At 38.6% G+C, this 22196-nt stretch overlaps 1 protein-coding gene across 3 annotated transcripts in view; it reads left to right on the top strand.

Moving 5' to 3' along the window:
- LOC108715122 (pyruvate carboxylase, mitochondrial) overlaps positions 1 to 22196 on the top strand; it is a 132270-nt gene that overhangs the window by 44322 nt on the left and 65752 nt on the right. For all 3 annotated transcript variants that reach the window (XM_018259958.2, XM_018259960.2, XM_018259959.2), the window contains exon 9: positions 4513 to 4631. In XM_018259958.2, coding sequence (XP_018115447.1) covers positions 4513 to 4631 — 119 coding nt within the window. The remainder of the gene's footprint in view (positions 1 to 4512; positions 4632 to 22196) is intronic.

The raw sequence follows: 22196 nt of genomic DNA, 5'->3' as shown, positions 1-22196 counted from the left end.
CTTGCAATCTGTTGACTTGCACAGCTTTATAAACTCTTGACACTCCCAAATTTTGGACTGTCACACAACAGCCATGGACTCCTCTAATCGACTAAGTGAGAATCTACAAATAAGGGCAGGACTACACGGCCGATTTCGCAGCGATCCGACGCGCTGCGCAAAATCACAGGCGTCACGTCGGATGCGACGGAAACAAGGTAAGTAATGGCAGTGTCGCATTGTTGACGCGACCCGACTGTCGGATGCAGACGCAGCGTCTGCATCCGACAGTCGCGTCACATCAACAATGCGACACGATGCGAGAATTGAATTACTTACCTTATTTCCGACGTGACGCCTGCGGTTTTGCGCTGCGTGTCGGATTGCTGCAAAATCAGCCGTGTAGTCCTGCCCTTAGGCTAATGGATGCAGATGAAATCTATGCAAATATGTTAAAATGCTTACAGATCAGACTTGTCATAGAATATGGCTTTCTACATCATACTATAGTTGTAGACACTTGGATAGAGAACTGGCTGAAGGATAGATTACAAATAGTGGTAGTCCATATTGAACCATTGTTGTTAGTGGAGTACCACAGGGCTCTGTCCTTGCTTCTTTGCTTTTTAACTTTGACTGTACTATTTTTGCTGATACTAAATTGTGCAAAACTATAAGTTCCATGCAGGATGCTGCCACTTTGCAAAGTGATTTCAATAAATTAGAAAACCGAGCAGCAAACTGGTGAATGAGTTAAGTGCAAAGTTACGGACTTTGATAGAAATAATATAAATGTGAGTCATACACTTGACTCCAGATTTATCGAATTAATGTGAATTTCTTTTTACGCTAATAAATTTGAATGTCCTCAAAGCTTGAATGTTATCTTATTTAAGAAAAAACTTGAATGTCTAAAATTAGAACGAATGTTACTGACCTGAAAAACTCAAATTGAATTCGAATGAAACTCGATTCAAGGTTTTCTCCCAAAAAAACTTGAATGTCAGGAAGGCTATTAACTTCTGCAAACGGGTCAACAGACCTCTGCCATTGACTTAATAGTTGATGTAAATGAATTTGGCGGATTCTGTTAATTCTCAGATTCTATTAATGCCTTTAAGAGTGGCTTGGATGATTTTTTGAACAAGAAAAGAAGCACATGCCAATGCAAAACCTTTAAAAACTGAGAAAAAAGATTTCTTGAACAAGTGTAATATCCAAGGCTATTGTAAAATCTACAATAATTATACATAAAATTTACATGTGTTGGTATGAGTGTGTATGTATTTATGTGGGGTTCATTTGGAGGTGTTGACTTTGGTTTTTGGGGTTTTTTTCAACCCAATTTAACCACAATATATCCTACCTAGGAGTTCATTTAAAGGGGAACTACCTCTTTAATACCAAGAGCATCCTTTTTTTGGCACAAGCTATAATTGACATGTGTTGATGTGTTAAAAGGCCTGACTAATCATTAGCCGTAAATGATGCTTTAAGCTAGAAATTCATAAAGAAGCCCATGCTTTGGGGTCACTTGAGAGCAACATCCAATCGGTTGGTGAGTAACATGATGCTGGTTGGTATAAAACTATTTTGAATAACTATTAATAAACGGTTGACCAATCTATCTGTTTATAAAGCATTTTGTACAATCTCTCACTTGCAAGGTTCTCTCCATCCAACCTCTGCAGATTTTGCTACATCTGGCTTTGCCTAGAGCAGTGATCCCCAACCAGTGGCTCATGGGTAACATGTTACTCTCCAACCCCTTGGGTGTTGCTCCCAGTGGCCTCAAAGCAGGAGCTTATTTTTGAATTTCTGGCTTGGAGGCAAGTTTTGGTTGTATAAAATCCAGGTGCACTGCCAAACAGAGCCTCCTGTAGGCTGCCAGCCCACATAGGGGCTACCAAATGGCCAATCACAGCCCTTATTTGGCACCCCAAGACCATTATTCTTTCTTGTGTTCTCTCTTTTACATCTGCATGTTGCTCACGGGTTGAAAAAGGTTGGGGATCCCTGGCCTAGTGTATGTGACATCTCTTTCTATATGTCTAATGCTCTTCTACATTGTTGTGTAATAGATTCACACATTAGAAATGATAATATTTTTCCCTCTGAGGAAATCCCATTCTGCTTTTTAGCTAGCATTACATTAAAAACCCTGCAAGACAGTTAGTGTTATCAGTTCACACAGCTTCAGGCAGTCGAATCTAATAATTTCCATGTCCTATTAACACATGAAATGGGAAAGCCTTTGCATACTACATGTGTGTAATTAGGCATGAGATCTCTCAAATTCACTTGCATGACCACTTTATCATTAAACAGATAATCATGTTTATGCCCACTATATATATATATATATATATATATATATATATATATATATCTCTCTCTCTCTCTCTCTCTCTCTCTCTCTCTCTCTCTCTCTCTCTCTCTCTCTCTCTCTCTCTCTCTCTCTCTCTCTCTCTCTCTCTCTCTCTCTCTCTCTCTCTCTCTCTCTCTCTCTCTCTCTCTCTCTCTCTCTCTCTCTCTCTCTCTCTCTCTCTCTCTATCTATATCTCTCTATCTATATATCTATCTATATCTCTCTATCTATATATCTATCTATATCTCTTATTTATAAATATATAAACCCGTCACAGCATTAAACAGGTTCATATAACTTGGATGGTTCTTGTAATGTATTGGGATTGGTGTGTGTGGAGGGGTTATATTTGGTATATACTGTATGTGAAGTGAACTATGTTGGCTTATTCAGTTTATATGATTAAATCATACTACAGATTTTCAATTGCTCATTTATACCATAGAGAGTGTTTTGAAGGGTGCTGAAGGACCAATGAATTATTTATTAATCCATTTGCAGCTGATGTATATTATTGTTGGGCGACCTTAATCTGGACCTTTTCCGCACATCTCTGTGATTAGCTTATTTTTTTTCTCTAGGATGTTGTTGATCCCTTAAAGTTCCATCTTGCCATTATCTTGCCTCTCTGTGGGTTTACATTCCCTTTTCCAAGCATACACCATAAAACCCCGCCGGTGTATGGTTTTATTACTGCAGGTGTCACGCTTTGCTACAGCACTTTTTATCAAGAAGATTTAGCTGCATACGTTGGCTATAACCTGACTCCAAAGAGGATTTCTCTCCTTGGAAAACCGCAGGGGTAACGATTTAGTGCAGCGGAGAGTCGAACAATTCAGCTTCTGCTCACACAACAAATCCGTCATTAGCCGGGGTGATGGGAGTCGATTTAAATGTGCAATCCAGTTTCTGATATAACTTCTAAATTTTTGTTTTTTTAAGGGCAGTTTTTCTAAGGTTCAGTGGTATATTTGAAAAACTTTTGGTCAAAACTCACAGATGTGAAATTTAAATGCACCAACTGGAATTTGAATGTGAGATTTATCACCCTCGACCCTGGAAACCGTTCTAATTCGAATATTCGCCATTTAAAACCTGCCGAGTTCATGTAGAAATCAATGGCAGAGGCCCCGTGAACTATTTGAAGATGTTAATAGTAGTGATGAGCCAAAAATCAAAAATTTGTAAAGTTTTGCTGTGAAAATGACACCAAATAGACTCCAATAGGAGAAAAAAATTGGTTTGCGTCAAAAGAAAATTGGCATGCATCAAACAAAAAAATTAGTTGTGCGTCAAAAGTGTCCCGTGTCAAAACAATTTGGCACGCAAAAGTCAAGGGTTTTTTTCCGGAGGAAAACTCATTTTGGATTCCAATTCCTTTCGAGTTTTCAGGTGGGCACTATTTGATAAAATTGTAGACGTTCTAATTTTTTAATAAATAACATACCATTTGAATTGTGAATAAAATAGAATTTATTCGAGTTTTAAAGAATTCACATTACTGACCTTTGATAAATAACCCCCTAAGTGTTGAAATGCGTGTAGCGTGTGGGTTCACTGCAAAAAATATGAAATAACTTTGCTTTTCTTGTGCAAATGATGCATGTGTTCAACATTACCATTAAACGTTCTTTCCTATACTACATTCACATTTATTCTCCTCCTGTTCTTTTACAGCGTAAGTAGCGAAGGGAATTGTTTGCAATATTTGGGTTTTTTTTGTATTTGGTGTTTGCAGCCTGCCTTATGCCTAAGGGGGAAAAGAAAAGACGCACAGTGAGCATACAAAGTGCCATCTAACTGGTGGCCTAATATAGCGCTAATAATTCACTCACCGCTTTCTTCTTGCTGCACAATTGTGTAGTATCCTTATGGATTCAGCTAAGACTAGGCATAGGAATGTATCAAGCATGTCCGCATAACAACTGCTTAGTACAAGCTGGAGGCACACGGCATTATTCCAGCTAATATATTTCAGCCAGAGAAGCTCCAAAAACCACTGCTGACTTTTTAGGCTGTGAATCACCAGTACAAATGCTTAGGGATACTGTCATGGGAAAATGTTTTTTTTTCAAACCGCATCAGTTAATAGTGCTGGATCTTCAGGATAATGAACATGGGCTTTAGAGAAAAGTAACCATGTTATGCCTTTGCCTTGTCTGCAGGTGGGTTATGAGAATGCCGGCACCGTGGAGTTCTTGGTGGATAAACATGGCAAGCATTACTTCATAGAAGTCAATTCCAGACTCCAAGTAGAACATACAGTTACGGAAGAAATTACAGAGTAAGTAATACTGTGACTTGTGTCGGGAAGAAAAGAACTTAAACTTAAAGGTATCGCCGGTTTATAGAAAACTGGAAACATTTAGTGCAATGAGAATAAAAATAGAGCAAAAAATTGCAAATTCTTTTGTGCATGTTTTGTTCTTCACTTTGCACAGTCTGCAAAACAGCCACAAAATCTTTGGTAAAGTTTTCTAGGTGTGATTACATTGCCCTTTATTCATTATGGCTTTAACTCTCCACTAGAATTCAGCTATTCACCTGCATGTAGTACATATACATTCCCATTGGTATTTCAGCCTTCAGTGCTGGGCCCAAATCTGCTTTCTGTTATTATACAGTCCGCTAGTGGTTAATAAAACCACAAACCACCCAAAACAAATGTTTTTGTGAAATGTTTAGTTCAAATAGGGAATTTTTTTAATGATACCATTTAAAGGGGTTGTTAATCGTACTATTTTTTCCAATTCACTTGGTTTGAGATGGTTCATCAGAAATAAAAACTTTTTTTCCCAATCACTTTAAATTTTCTGTTTGTGGCCGTTTTTGTAATATTGAAGTTTGAAATTAAAATTTTCACCTTCTTATGTCTTTCTGAAGCAGCTCTGGGAGGTGGGGTCGCTGACCCTGTAAACTGTTCTAAATTGATACATTTAGTGGATACATTTCTTATCTTTGTCCCTGCTGAGCAGAATCCACGAGTTTCATTATAGTTATCTGTTAGAATTAATACAATGGTTGCTAATAATATTCCATAGATGTTGCTAAGAAATTTATCGACATTTATAAACTGCTATATTTAACACATTTGACAAACATCAGACTTAAATATTAAATAAACTTAAATATCGGGGAGAAAAAAAGTCTTTATTTCATATTGGTTCAGAATGGTGAACAATCTGAAAACAACCCAACTGAAATAAGTTTGGCAGGTGAACAACCCCTTTAAATGCTAGATACCCATTTGAATTTTGGTGAACTTGCAGTTTAGTTAAAAAGTTCTTAATATATTATACTGGTGGTAAATTTCATTAAGGGGCCATATAGATTGTCCAATTCCTTTTTTATAATGAAATGTTAAGCACAAAGCCTATATTCTATGTTTCACCTCCTTGTCGGACTGGCCCACTGGGATACCAGGAAAACTCCCGGTGGGCCCAGGTGTCAGGGGGACCTTGTGCTGCTACAGATTTGGCCTATTTCATGGCCATTCCCTATTTAACAAAGATGCTAAATAGATGGAATTATAGATTACATTATGTAAAGAATAGAGACTAGAAGAACAGAGGTTGAGTGAGATAATAGTACCGAGAGTGGGCCCCTGGTCTAAGGTTTTTGGGTGGGACCCTGGTGTCCCAGTCCGACACGGTTTCACCTAAATACACAACCATGGCCCTTTTATATAAAAATATGGGAAACATGCCTAAAAATGTTGCAGTGTGTATAAAATATACTTCTACACTCGGTTTATGGCCTACCAAAACAACACCACTACCTCCCAAATAGTGATGTGCGGGTTGACAAAAATTTGTCTCACACCCTACCCTAACCCGGCCCTTCAACACCCGACCCTAACTCAGTGAATTTCCCTATTTACAGACCCGAGTATTTACAGACCCATAGGCGTGGGTGTAAGCGTGGCACTTTAAAGTCTCCTGCGGGGTTGACAAAGGCTAAAGTTCAGTCCGAACCCACCGCAAAATTCTGTGGAAGTTGGCCTGGCTCTATAGTCTTTGGGCCGGCCTGTACTACTCCTCAGAGCCCCAAGATTTTGTAAAATGCTACACAGAACGGCTAAGCAATGTGTGTACATACAAAATATGTAGAGCTATAAATGCAAGAATGCATACAAACACAGAAATGTCACACAGACCAGTGTATGAAGGAATATGTGCAACCATATGTTGAAATCTGCACAGGAGAACAAGAATGCATACACACTCACAAACATGGATACAGAAACCCCTTGCACCCTTGTATGTCGACACACACACAGATACACAGAAAAAACCCCACCAAGGAGAGTCCGTACAGAAACATTCTCATAGACAGACTAATATAGATAAACACTTTTGTTCTTTCAGTGGATCTTTTCAAACACAAAATAGTTCTGCTTGTTCAGTCCTTGACATTAGATTTTGTAGCAGGGTGAATAATGGAGAATTTTACTGCACACAATTCCATTTACAGGCTTATGTTTTGTATAGACAGTGTACGGTTTAGTCTGGTTTTTTTCCACCAGAACTGTTGGAAATGTGTTGCAGTGCACTTTGCTACAAAGGTATTCTGATCCAAAAACAGGAGGTGTACTAAATATTGCAGATGGAAGGGGAAGGCAAGAATTCTCAGTACAGAACTAGTAAAAAAGAAAGAAAAAAGCTCTTCAACGCAATGTTCCTTACTCCGTTTGATGCAGGTACTAGCATTAAGCTGGGTATAAAAGCAACCACTCTCCAAACTGCAATGAAAAGTGTGACCCTATACCTGATGCCCTTCCAAATCCTGTTCTAAAAATATAATAAAATCGATTAAGGCCAATTTAAATGAGTGAAAGAAGAATGTCTAATGTACATGCAGACAGGGACATGTACTCAAGGCCATCACATCCCAATGGAAAAAAAGTCCTGTGCATGTACCACACCACTGATCTACCCAGTCACACCCAATGATGCTGAAACCCTATGTATGAACCAATTACCCTCAAGCCCTGCCCCCTGTCAATCAGATTTTCACATACCTGTCATGGTGTCCCTGGCTTTGCCTAGTGCTTCTTACTTCCCCTAGAAATCAGTTTGTTTGCCAATGTTCTCTACAAGAAAGCAACAACAGTGATGTTTGCACCAATTTTAGGTAAAGTCCCATGATGGATTTTACTATCCATGGCTACTTCAATTTTTTCTGAGCCCTAATTAGTTGTCCTCTATGGAGGACTTTTTGCAGTGAACTCCACTGTTCATCTTTGCAGCTCGGTCTTTGTGGGATTACTGCATAAAATCCTCTTCTGCATATTCATGACTGATTTTTCTAGCAAGCTTGATGTTGGTATGATATGATGGAGAGTAACAGTTGTTTCTAGTTTCAAAGTAGAGCTGTCCTCGAGACTAGGAAGATTTTTCTTTTTTCCAAAGCCCTTTCTATTTTATTACATAATTAGAATGTTATGGGAAACGTTGCCATATTGCTCAGCAAGGTTCTTCACTGAAACAGCTCTTCCATTCCCTCCAGATAAAATAAAAGAGCATAGTTTATACTTCTTCACATATGCTGAGTTTTGTATTGGAAGCTTTGCATATGTTGAGTTTGCATTGAAAGCTGAAATCATTGCTCTAATTCTTTGAGACAATACTTGCTGGGTGCACAAAAGTAATTTCAAAACAATATAAAACACATTTAATTTTAACTTAGGTAGTCTGTACTTTAATACTGTAATATGATGGGTCAATTCTGCTTTGTCAACTTCAACTCACTAATTGCCCATACGACTTTACAGACGGCAATATTGACACAATTCTATAAGATATTACTCTTGCCTATATGACTACATATGTACTTAGGCATATTGGCACCCTCTAGTGATTCTCATACAAACTTGAAGAGGGAAATATTGTTAAAGTGCTCTAGCCCGTTTCCTAAAGGCATCTCTTGAAGGGACAATGGGAAGAAGTTGAAAGATAGCAAGCCCATGCAGAATCATCAGTTGTCGATCATACACAAACCATATTGACTGGATCAAAAGGGGACAAAAATATCTGCCCTTCTATGGCCAGCTTATGCAGGTCATCCTTTTATTTGAACTATGATGTAGAGTTTCTATGTAATAATATTTGGGCACATGTATAGAAAAGGTTACTGATCTGATATCAGTGACGTATAACTGGACAGTTGGGCTAATCTACAGTTGTGGCTCCATTTTTGGCTAAGGATTTCAAGCATGCCCCAGTTGAGCTAATCGGGTTATATTTTTGAAGGACGATATTTTGACATTTTATAGAATTGCCATGCTTTGTATTTACCTACCTATTTGATCTACTAACCATCTAAAATGGTAACTGATTACACCCCCAGTAGCTCCTAGTCTTCTTTTCTGCAGATTCATAGCTGCTGTCAGTTGCTTGAGCTTGGAGCCAACCCACAATATATATAAGTATAACTTTAATGCAAGATACACAATATAAGTTTAATTAGTAATATCTAGAAATTTTATTCCTGAACCAACAAATTAATTTTTATAGCTGTAATATTGGTGTATAGAAAGCCATCTGGTGTCATTTTGCCTGGTCATGTGCTTTCAGAATAAGCCAGCACAGTGGAGCTGCTTTCAGATAAGCTATTGTTTCTCTTACTCAGTGTAAGTGAGGAGTCGCAGTGGGACTTGGATGTTTACTATTGAGTGCTATTCTGATATATACCTAAGAGTTGTTCTCCTGATACCTTCCCATTATTCTGTTGATAGGTGGGAAGGGGGGGGGGGGCTTAATATCACTCCAACTTGCAGTGTAGCAGTAAAGAGTGGCTGAAGTTTATCAGAGCTCAAGTCACATGACTGAGGGCACCTGGGAGAATCACAGCATGTTTAGTCCTATGTCAGATTTCAAAATTAAATATAAAAAAAACTGTTTCAGTGCAGAATTCTGTTGGATTAGCACTATTAACTGATGTACTTTGGAAAAAAAATGTTTTCCCATGACAGTATTCCTTTATGAGAGAAAGGGGAGGTGGGAGTCACAAACAACTGCATATTACCAAAAACATTTTTTTATTGGATACTGTAAATTAATAAAATTGAGTAAATATGAACCCTTCCTTAAAAGGGTATCCATCTTTAAAGTAACGTTTAGTTTGATGCAGACCAAATGTTTTTAAATTTAGCTTTGTGTTCCAAAACTCCCGGATCCCAGTCTATAGAAACCAGGCAGAGACTTGAAGGGGCGACTGGAAGATAAATAGGAAATGGCTTGAACAAATATAAAACTTACTATAGCTTGGGGAGGCTGTAATTTATCAATATATATATATTATATAACTATAGAACTAAACCTTAACTACCCCTTTAATAGGGTCCATTTTTCTTTAAGAGCAAATCTGCGGATCTCTTGTGTAAATATATCATTTGCCTTTGAGTTTTTTCAAGAGCAGTTAAAAGCACATAGCCAGTCCTTGGGGAAAACAAAAAGAAAGTTTATATATCAAGGATATAAATCACAAGGACATAAAGGAGACCATAGTAAGCCCTAATGTATTTTCTTTATTGCATTGTTATCATTTTATCTTGATTTATCCAGAACTTAAACCATTAAGGTATTATAAACCGCCCACTTTACCTATAAAAATTAACTTCTCCCTTCATTAACCTTTTATTACTGTAAAAAGAAAAGGCAACCTTTAGAAATGCATAAAATAGACCTAAAAGAAGCTTTTGTTGCTCGAAAAATGGCAGTTTGAAGAAGAAAAAAATAAAATCCATTAAAGAAGGATTTTATGTTCAAATCCCTTGGGTTGTTACCTGGTACAATTTATAGGGCCGTTGGGTTTAGGGTTATTGCATCTATTATTCACAGGATCCCTGACAATAATAATAATACAATTGCACAACAGCAGTATGTCATTGTTTGCTTACACAAAGGGCAATGTCATTCTCACCCTAATTTAATGCTTCAGAACATTTGGTCACTTACATATATGGGAAGCAAATCTAACTGGTTTCAGATATTAAAACCGATTTACTGTACAATGAGGGTGCACCAGTATAAATGTAATATCGTACACATGATTATTTTCCTTCGCTTTCTGCTCATCCGTCCTATCCGTTTGCGTTCGGTTCTGGTGCTCGCTCACATCTCTCTCCCTGGTTCTCCCACATTAAGACCTGGTGGCATCTGAGTAACGAAGTGCTCCACCCGAAGCCCAAGGCGACTGCTATAGGCAGAAGAGCGGGCTGAGACCAGAACCTTGGAGTTAGTTCTGTCTTTGTGACACCGTACGTTACAGAATTCCTTTAAACCTGGAAGCAGCAGCGCAGTGAGTTAAACTTTCCTCAGACGGCAGCAGGCTGCAAGTTACAAGGGCGGCATAATCCTGCTCCTGGTAAATTTAAGAGCTGAATTTCTGGTTATTAAACTGGAAATTTGTCTCTTCTAGTGCAAAAAGCGTGGTTGCACTCTATGTGCTTGCGGAACAGCTCCCTGGGACCCGCCCCTGTGCAAAAAAAGTAAGCACTGGAGATAGAATTGCCCCTTTCTGGAAGTATCAGAGACCAAAAAATTTAGCATCTGTAGCATAAATGTTACAATCAGTGGCAGTTAAGTAGTAAGAGTGATACTGACCTAATTCAGATATTTACGGGTACGTGTCAGTTGCCTTAATCCATTTCATTAAAACGAAGGCTTTGCCTGAGATTCCGGCTGCAAGCTGTATTTATTTTTGCATTACTTGCATTTTACGTTTAATAGCCTTTATGTTATTTAAATTCTAAGAGCACTAAATAAAAGGCTATTAATTATGGCATGTTTGTGTACTGTACCGCGTTGCTCTTTATGATTAAGGCACAAGTGTTTCTGTCTGAACAACAGATGGATTTCTCACTGACGGATAAAGAACTTTTCTATTAAATCTCAGAAGACTGCTCCTGTTTCCATGAAAAATCACGTGGTTGCACCATATCGGATGACATGCAGAAATAAATTAATTATATTAATAATTGAAAAGATTATTACTTTTACTTGTATCTAAACTTATAAGCAGAATATTAAATGCCAAATGCTGCCATTTATCATTGCACCCAAGCAAGGAAATTGTACATCTGGCTGATAGCAACTTCTGCTGCTGCTACAGTTTATATCAATACATATTCAAGGCCAGGCTAATCTAGGAATGGTCATGTGCTGCAACACTGATTACTGATCACGCAAAGGCAACACTAACTTAAAGGGGACCCATCACCCAAAAAAAATTATTCATAATCCTATTTTATCACATTAGTCAAGCAAAATGAACTTTAATTACACTGTATAAATTATTTGAATCTTGTTTCCATCAGTCTGGGAATTCATAATTATAACAAGCAGGCAGATGCCATTTTGTGGGACACTGTTATTAAGACAAGTCTTGTATCATCTCAGAATCTTGTTTGTGCACCAGAATGGGGGACCTGATGTCCACAGGCCCGGATTTGTGGCAAGGCCACATAGGCCCGGGCCTAGGGCGGCAAAAAATAGGGGCGGCATGCCGCCCAGCCGCATTGTGGGGACGTGTGCGTCCCCATTCAATGACACAGCGCTTTCGTCTGCGTGCTGGGAAGGGGTAGTGTAGGCAGGCGCTAGGACCGCGCGGCCGCCTGGTCGGAACGCACTGCCTAGGGGCGGTCGGGAAACAAATCCGGCACTGGATGTCCATCCCCATGCCCTGGCTACAGAATTAAATGGTGAAGAGAACGGGGGAATGTGGGGAGAGCAGTGATTGTGCTGAATGGAAAGTAATTTGTCGGCCCCGCCTCTATGCCCAGGGCAGACAATATTTGATTGACAGCTGAGATGTTTAAATGAGCTTACAACAGCTATGGATGCTTTAATTAAAAAGATTCAGCCGAATACCGAACTGAATCTGAATCCTAATTTGCATATGCAAATTAGGGTTTGGCTGGGTAGAAGGACTCGGCAGAATCCCGACCGAAACCTGGATTCAGTGCATCCCTAATTTATATACAGTAGAACCCCTATTTTATGTTTTTCAGGGGACCAGTATTATACATAATGTATAGATGGAACCACAAAACAACAATGTAAAATGAGGGGAAACTTAAAATTAGGGGATGTAAAATTGAGGTTCCACTGTAGTTTACATTGAAATACACATACATGGCAAAATGCCTACAGAACTGACCTCCGTAGATGCTAATTATTTGGTTTAAAGAAATACAGGTATGAGACCTGTTATCCAGAATTCCCTTGACCTGGGGTTTTCTGGAGAATGGATCTTTCCATAATTTGGATTTTCATACCTTGTCTACTAGAAAATAATGTAAACATGAAATAAACCTAATAGGCTGTTTTTTGCTTCTAATAAGGATTAATTATATCTTAGTTGGGATCAAGCACAAGTTACTGTTTTATTATTACATAGAAAAAGGAAATCCGTTTTAAAAATTTGGATAAAATGGAGTCTATGGTAGACGGCCTTTCAGTAATTTGGCGTTTTCTAGACAACAGGTTTCCAGATAATGGATCCCCTACCTCTAATGCAGATGGGTTTACTTATAGTAAGGAGCAAAGGCATTTGTCATAATTAATTAAAATATAATGTCTCAGAAATTATTAGACCTTGTTGATTAAAACTGGGACCATTGCAACAGATCAGCGATTCGTTTTTTTTCACTCAGCTGCAGGTAGAACAATAAAAGCAAAAATTTGGTTGGTTGCCATGGGCTACTGCCAAGATGCAGATTTGCAATGTGTTTAAAAATAAGCCTCATTATGAGGCTACATGCAGAGGCTTTAATTATCATTAGAGACAGAATGTAGCACAGCTCATACATTGACCTCCGTTCTGCATCTGTACAAGTTACAATTTGTGCTCTTTAGATTTCTCCACTCACTCCAACTGTTGTGCTACGGCCACAAAAAGTCATCTTCAAATTAAAATACTTGGTGAAAATGTGATATAAGTCATAGTTGATATTGTCCTGTTCTTAATGGAACATTTGAGAAGCAGACACTGGCAGGAATAGATTAGTCTTTGAGGACATTATACAAGAAGAGGAGTTTGTAGGTCCTATTGACTTATACAAAGTCCCAACACTCCCAGGATTAAGCTTCTGCTACAGGGGGGAAAACGTATTGACTTTCAGTACTTCTTATAGCGAAATGTAAATGTTATCATGTTGGGTTTTTATAATAAATTCCTACGATGGTTTCATCAAGCTTGTGTCTAAGATGAATACTCTTATCAGGCTAAGCCCTTTACACAGACATGTCGGCTCCCGTGGGTTGGACTTTCTTCTGCCTCATTGGCTTCTCCCCCAGTTCATTTTCTTCACTTGCTCCTGTTATTTCCCAAGTCCTATATCTGGGAGCTCACTGCGTGTTTCTGATGAGCAAATCAGAGGCTTTATATCTTGGCACTTCAAGTATTGGAGACTCGTGAAGCAGAACACCTTGTATTTACTGTGTCGGCAGAAGTGAGACCTATTTTTATGTATAAGATTAGAAAGATCACAGCTGTATTCTTCCTGCAATCTCATTTTTGTTAAGGATGTAAAACTTGTAATGCTATTCCACCTTTCTTTATACAGCTGTGTTAGTGTACTAAAGTGGATTTTGCTTTATTACATATATCTGTTATGTAGGAGGCACACGTGGTTGCATTTCATTTTCTATCTAGAGTAAGATATATATATATATATATATATATATATATATATATATATATATATATATATATATATATATATATATATATATATATATATATATATATATATATATATATATATATATATATATATATATATATATATATTAAAGCTAAACGACAGTAGATTCAAAGATTTTTTCCATAGGACTTTATATAGAGCTCCATCCATCAGTACATCCACATATAATTCTAGGCGTTGTCCATTGTTAGAATACAAGGCCAAGGTAGTTGGTGTTGCATTTGAACCTGCTGTTTGACTTCTGATACAAATATACAGGTGTGGGACCTGGTATCCAGAATGCTTGGAACCTGGGGTTTTCTGAATAATGGATCTTTATGTAATTTGGGTCTCTTACTTAAGTCTACTAGAAAATCACATAACCATTAAATAAATCCAATAGGCTGGTTTTGTTTCCAATAAGGATTTATTATCTCTTGATTTGGATAAAGTACAAGCTACTGATTGATTATTACAGTGAGTAAGAAATCATTTTTTAAAAATGGGGAATATTTGGAAAAAATTGAGTCTATGGGAGGCTATTCCGTAATTTGAAGCTTTCTGGATAACTGGTTTCTTGATAACAGATCCTATACCTGTAACAATATTGGGAATAATTTGCCCTTTCTTTAGTGCATGTTTATATTTTTTTCAAATTTCACAGAATCTTTGTTCCTGGGAACTACATGTTCCTTGAGTATGGGGGCAGTTTTGGACTCCAGTCCTTAAGAGGGATATAAATGAGCTGGAGAGAGTGCAGAGACTAAGTGCAACTAAACTGGTTAGAGGGAGGGAAGAGTTAAATTATGAGGGGAGACTGACAAGGTTGGGGTTGTTTTCTCTGGGGGAAAAAAGGCGCTTGTGAGGGGACATGATTAGACTTTACAAGTACATTAGAGGACATTATAGACAAATAGCAGGGGACCTTTTTACCCATAAAGAGAATCACGTACCAGAGGCCTCCCCTTCAGACTAGAGGAAAATAACTTTCATTTTTAAAGGAACAGAGTAGGGGGTTCCTCACAGTCAGGACAGCGAGGTTGTGGTTGTCAGCCTTGTCTATAGACCTGTACGTGTGTGTGTGTGTGTATATTGGGCCCTAGGGCCCAACGATCAGATCTTAACGAATGTGAACGGGCGGTCAGATCGCAGGACCGCATCAACGAACAGATGCGGCCACGATCCAACTGATTTTTTTGTCCCATCCGATCGAGATCTGGACGACTTTCGGCCAGATCTCGTTTTGGGAAGCCCGTCGGGGGGCCCCATACACAGGCCAATAAGCTGCCGACTCGGTCTGTCTGCAGCTTTTATCGGCCCATGTATGGCCACCTTAAACTCCCCGTAGACGCGACAATTCTTCTTGCCAAACGACCAATTGTAGGGAAGTCCGACCAATCCTTTGAAATGATCGTGCGGTTAGTGGGATTTGAACGATCGTGCATTTTACGATTTTTCGGCCGACATCTGCCAGGAAATTGATCGGCCAGGTCAAAAAATCTTTGTGGGTCCCAGTTCAATGTATCTATGTCTGCAGGGCCAAGCAGCTCCCCTTTGTTTTCCTGCCAAATTGGTCTTTTTTAGTTGATGGTCAATTCGATCGTTCCAAGAAAATCGTGGTCTCACTATGAGGATCTGATCTTTTAAAAAATCTCAACATCGATGGCCAGGTTTAGGGATGCACCGAATCCAGGATTCAGTTCGGGATTCAGGCAGTATTCGGCCCTTTTCAGCAGGGTTTGAATTCGGCCGAATCCTTCAGCCCAGGCCGAACAGATTCCAAATCCTAATTTGTATATGTAAATTAGGGGCGGGGAGGGAAAGCGCATGACTTTTTGGCACAAAACAAGGAAAACAAATGTTTCCCCTTCCCACCCCTAATGTGGATTTGGTTCGGTATTTGGGTCGAATCTCTAGCAAAGGATTCGGGGTTCAGCCATCCCTAGTTGCTATATAAGATAGTGTATCATTATTGTGCTAATTTCTGAGTATAAAACAACCAACATTGAATAAACCCCCCAAGTTCTTACCTAAGCAGCCCTGCATTGTATGCGACTGCAGCTGCTGGATAGCCGTGTGTGGGAGGTGATGTTACAAGTGATCTGGGTCTCTGAATTGTTTCGGGTTTGGAACACAATTCTGCTTGAGAGGATTTTGAGTGAAATAAACAATAAGAGAAGAGAAAAGCCCAGCCGTGACCTGCAAACATTAATAAACCTTTTAAGCTTTATAATAAGTCTATTGTATTAACATGTAGAAGCATATTGAAGTGTCCCTCGTGTCTCTATGCTTTCTGCCGCTTATTTTCTGTGGCTTTCATTTGTCTAACCCTTTCTTTTCCATAAACGTTTTCCCTGTTTTGGATTGGCTTTCATTTGTCTAACCCTTTCTTTTCCATAAACGTTTTCCCTGTTTTGGATTGGATTTCATTTGTCTAACCCTTTCTTTTCCATAAACGTTTTCCCTGTTTTGGATTGGGTTTATTGAATCTTTTTGCTTTGCTATTTCTGTGAATTTCTTTGGTCATTCCTCATGGCAATATCCACTTACAGTATATTCCTATTGCCTTCAGTTTGCAAGAATTATTCACAGGAATACTATGGGGGACATTCACTTATGGGCAAAAATTCACCAGCGACGGCTTTGCTGCCTTTGCCACACTTTGCCAGGCGCAACTTCGCACAGCCAACGCTAATTCACTAAATTGCATTTCGTTGCCGGCACCGACCACTTCCGAAGTTCCGCTAGCGTTACTATGGCAGGCCTAGCGAAGTTGCGATTGCGTTGGATAATTTGCATAAAGTGGGAAATTAAATTTCAATGGACGTATATGTTGCAGCAAATACATTACACTACACAAGCCCAGGGAACCTTAATAAAATTAAATAGTTGTTAAATTGCCCTACACATGTGGCCACTGTATAGTTTATGTGCCATATGTTAGGAAATGTAGGGGGGAAAGGAGGGTACCCAAAAAAATGTACAATCTTTTTCAGCCTATCATCCTGTAAAAAGGAAAAGATGCCAGCGTTTTTTGGGACTTAGAAAAAATTAAAAAATTTTTTGGACCAAGTCCTATCTACTCTATTGCACTTCGCCTGGTCTGAGGTGGCGAAGGCAAGTCTGGCGATAGAGGTAACGTTCAGTAAAAATAAAAACTTTGTGAATTTGCGTAGTAACGCTCTTTCGCCAGAGTCTATCTCCTTTGCTAGCGTAATTACGCCAGCGCCCATTGGTAAATCGGCGAAGTGCCCTTTAGTAAATTTGACCCTATATGTGTCTAGGCCTTTTGAACCATATAAGTTCTGAAAGCAAAGAGTCATTAGGTGCCAAGCCTACCATGTTTAATATTTGGTTATAACAATAACACTAAGTTTAAGTATAATAAGAGTGAAACAACTGCTGCCTAGGAGGAGAGACCTGTTTAGCACGTCTATACATTTTTACTTTTTTTTTAAGGTGGTTTTGTTTCTGCTCCAGGAGCGATTTATCTGGCCATAACTCTGCAGCATAGTGACCCAGGCAACTTGCAATTTTATATTTAGACAATAGTGGGCAATATAAGGTTATCTGGTAGATATTAAAGACTTTTCATTGGGTTGCTCAATTGTTAATATTATCTTAATATCTTATTACGTTTGTCTTAATGTAGTATTACTTATAGTATTGTACATTAAGGGGCAGATTTATCAAGGGTTGAATAGTCAATTTGAGTTTAAAAATTCACCCATTTGAATTTTAATATCCCTATTCGAATGTAAATTCAAATGTGAGATTGATCACCCCTCAACCATGGAAACAGTCCAAATTCGAATATTCACCACCTAAAACCTGCTGAATTCATGTACACTGTTCAGTGTTCTGTTAATTCTTTACTGAATTGCTTACTCTTTGTAATAATTGTGTGGTAGCACCCCAAGCTCATTCTTTCAAGTGTCACAATGTTTATCACATGAGAGAATGTCTAGTGCAGGGGTCCCCAACCTTTTTAACCTGTGAGCCACATTCAAATGTAAAAAGAGTTGGGGCGCAACACAATCATGAAAAAGTCCCTTGGAGTGCCAAGTAAGGGCTGTGATTGGCTATTTGGTAGCCCCTATGTGGACTGGCAGCCTACAGGAGACTCTGCTTGGCTCTATACTTAGTTTTTATGCAATTAAAATTTGCTTTAAAGCTTGGAATTCAAAAATAATCACCTGCTTTGAGGCCACTGGGAGCAACATCCAAGGGGTTGGAGAGTAACATGTTACTCACGAGCTACTGGTCTAGTGTCTCAAGGACAATTGATCATTAATCAACTGGTAAGTTATTGGCAGTATTATTAAGCTAACGAAGGTCTCCTGAGAGCATTGTTGTAAGGTTAAGTTAATGGACATCACTTTCGGTCTTTTCGGAACGTTTTGGTAAAAAAAAGATTTTGTCCATTTTGGAATTGCTTATCAGTGTCCTATTGGGCCCCCCAGTTGTCACAGGGTCTGCTTCCTCTATAATGACACCCCTACATCCACCCCTTTCTTTTAGTCACGGACACTTAGGCTGGGATCACTCACTTGTTTCAGATTCATCCAAATATTAAACTGTTTACCTAATTGAATAATTTGCACAATCAATTATCTCCCCCGTGTTAAGCCCACATCTTAATGGGACTGACATTTCACTGGCTGCTTTGGGTTTATTTATATCTCACTGTGCAGATTTTCCATTACTTAATACAGAAGAGCTGCATCTGTTCCTCACAAGCCTCATTTTTTATCTTAAATCTGTGTGAAAGCTTCGCACTGCCAAAGTACCGGCTTCTATTTAAACATTTATAGTGATAAACAATTATAAAGTGTCAAGTGAGGTTTTTGTATATCAAATGTATGTTTCAAAGTTTTCAATATTTATCTGCTTGATGGAAAGTTACGTTTATGTAAAGAGGTAGTTTTTAAAAAATAATTACACACACCGGCAAATACAATTGTGTTCAGAATAATAGCCGTGCGATTAAAAAAGTGAATAAAGCTCAAAATCCTTATAATGGCTTTTATTTCCAAACGCACAAATGCATTGGGAACACTGCACATTCTATTCCAAATCAAAACATGATTTGTGTTATTCCTTTACAGAAAGTGTAGAAAAGAGAATCGTAGGCTGTTCCTAATGATGGTGTCTGCATTAAGCAAACTCTAACATTTACTGTATAAACTGAAAAATGTTGCAAGATTTTGCTTTCCTTTGAATTACTAAAGTAATATTTAGTATGTTTTACATGGAGTCGGCCAACTTCTGGCACCTGTTACATTCCACAATTCTTCTGCATTTCTTGGTTTTGCCTCAAACCGCATTTTTGATGTCACCCCACAAGTTTTTTTTGGTTTTAGGTCTGGGGATTGGGCTAGTCACGCCATAGTAAATCTTGTTGTTCTGGAACCAAGATATTGCTTGTTGTGTTTGGGGTCTTGTTGAAACACCCAACTTTTTTAATTTTTGTCAATAATTTATTACATTTTCACATGTACAACATAATTTTATTATTATGGTATGATCGGGGTTCCATTGCAAAGAGAAGCAGGGGTACAACAAGTGTTATCCGTTGCTACAGGGATAAATCTGCTTTGTGAAGAAACTCAAAACATAATGTTGTGTGAAAAAAAAAAGCAAAGGTTTTTTTAGTTCTTCATTCCACATTTTGCACGAGAAAGGACAGAGAAACACCTGAAATATGATAGAACATAACAAACAACTATGTCAAGTTGATGCATTATGGGGCACATTTACTAAGCTCGAGTGAAGGATTCGAAGTAAAAAAACGTTGAATTTCGAAGTATTTTTTGGGTACTTCAACCATCGAATAGGCTACTACGACTTCGACTTCAATTCGAACGATTCGAACTAAAAATCGTTCAACTATTCGACCATTCAATAGTCGAAGTACTGTCTCTTTAAAAAATACTTTGACTACATACTTCGGCAGTGTAAACCTACCGAGGTATAATGTTACCCTATGGGGACCTTCCCCATCACTTTTCTAAGGTTTTTTTGATCAAAGTAAAATCCTTCGATCGATAGATTAAAATCCTTCGAATTGTTCGATTCGAAGGATTACATTGTCTGATCAAACGATTTTTCGTTAAATCCTTCGAATTCGATATTCAAATTCATAGGATTTTACTTCGAGGGTTTATTAACCCTCGATATTCGACTCTTAGTAAATGTGCCCCTATTTGTCACAATTTCAGAAGCTTTTAGTTTGTCCTTTGTCTTTGATTCCTGAAACAATGATGTGGGGTTCCCCTGATGCGGTTGGGTGCACCGGCGGCAATACCAAAGCAACTATGGAAAGGCAAATACAATATTGTTTAAAACTTTGAATCAATAATTATTTCCGAACCCTATGTTTTACCAGTAGTTCATTCTTTGCTGTTGCATACATTTCCATTAGATTATATAGAAACTCCATATGGTGGCCCTTACTTTTTACCTTCGGTCCTATTTGTCATATGCTTTCACTTTACTGCTTGATTGCATCTTTTGGGAAAAACATCTGGGAATAACAACATCTCCTGACCAATGCATTTATTTCTACTGACTGATCATCCCTTGCTGGAGCTTTTCATAGGGAGAGTTATTTTCCCTTCTTGTGTCTCTCTACATATCATCATCATCAAATCATACTCTGTTTTTGTACAGAAATCACCACTTTCAGATAAAGAGTTTTTGATTATAATTGTACTTCTGATGTTGTGGGTTGATCTAGATAAGCAGCCACCTGTTTTCGGATGTGAAGAATGCATCTCAGCAGATCTTCTGCAGAATAAAGTCAGTCGCTGCACATTAAACAACTTATCTGTACTTAAAGTAAATACTAATATAGGTTTTTTGGATCTTTAAATCAAAGCTAGATACATAGATCTTACCCCTAAAGGTTTCTTTGTAGTGAAAACTTTAAAATTCCTGTATAAAAAATGTGAGGGTCCTTGCTATGCTTCTATGTGTAGTGTGTTTTAGTGCTTTTCCTATATAAATATTGTACTGAATGGTGAACCCCTTTAATAAAGGCATATTTGCTTACATTGTGTAGACACACCGTTGTAAAAGTAGGGTAATGTGGGCTAAAAAGTGTCATGATGAGGCTAAAAAGATTTCCATGTTCAATAGCGTTTTGGCTTCTCCTGCTTCAGATCAACCATCCAGAAGATAGAATTAAAAATCATACTGGCCTTCAGTACATAGAATGTTGGACCACACTGACTTTAGCGACACTCAGGCCTGTAGCTTTGCTCTTACACTGCCTTGATGTGGAAACCATATACAGTAGAACAACATTTTATGTTTTTTTCAGGGGACCAGAAAAAAGGTATTAAATCCAGGAAAATGAAATGTATTCGGCATCATATACACGTGGGACCACACAAAAGTAAAATTAGGAAAAACAAAATCAGGAGATTAAAAATGGAGATTTCACTGTAGATACCATGATGCAGGGCTGATCCTATCAAATGTGGGGCCCAATTGGGACCATGTTGGCGGGGCCCCTAGACAAAGTGTTGCTGGCTACTGACACACCAAGTATCGGCTGGGCCGATTCAGCTTGGGAGCAGACTTGGTTGGATTGGGGGCAGGCAGGGCCTATCAAGGTTGGAGGAAAGCTGGGCCTATGAGAGTTGGGGGCAGGCTAGACCTATGGAGTTGGGGGATAGGCTGGCTTATCAGAGTTGGGGGTGGGCTGGACTCTCAAAGTTGGGGGCAGGCCAGGCAGCATCATGTGCTGAGGGGAATATTATCTGTGCTGCCCTGTGGTGCGGGGCCCCCAGAGGTGCGGGGCCCTATTGGGCCAAATTGGTCCAATAGGCCTAAGGCCAGCCCTGCCATGATGCATGGTTTTTTGGCATTTGTTTTAGTCATCTTTCCCATCAGCACCAATAGTACTATACTTGGCACTGAAACGTACATTCAGTGGTTCATATTAACATACTCAGGACAGGGTAGAAGAAGAAGGAGGAAAAGAGACATTTGAACTGGTGGTTGTTTTTTCAGTTATTAGTATGGCACGTATGTGTTACTGTGTACAAATCTACATTCAAACGTCTTAACCCTCCCATACTCACACTGTATTTGCATTCTTGACTGATGCATTTTTCTGCCATTTATTTATATACCAATAAATTGTATAGTGCA

Source organism: Xenopus laevis, chromosome 4S (assembly GCF_017654675.1).
Source record: "Xenopus laevis strain J_2021 chromosome 4S, Xenopus_laevis_v10.1, whole genome shotgun sequence".
Lineage (NCBI taxonomy): Eukaryota > Metazoa > Chordata > Amphibia > Anura > Pipidae > Xenopus > Xenopus laevis.
The sequence above is the reverse complement of the archived record's forward strand: the minus strand, read 5'-3'. Positions and strand labels throughout refer to the sequence as shown.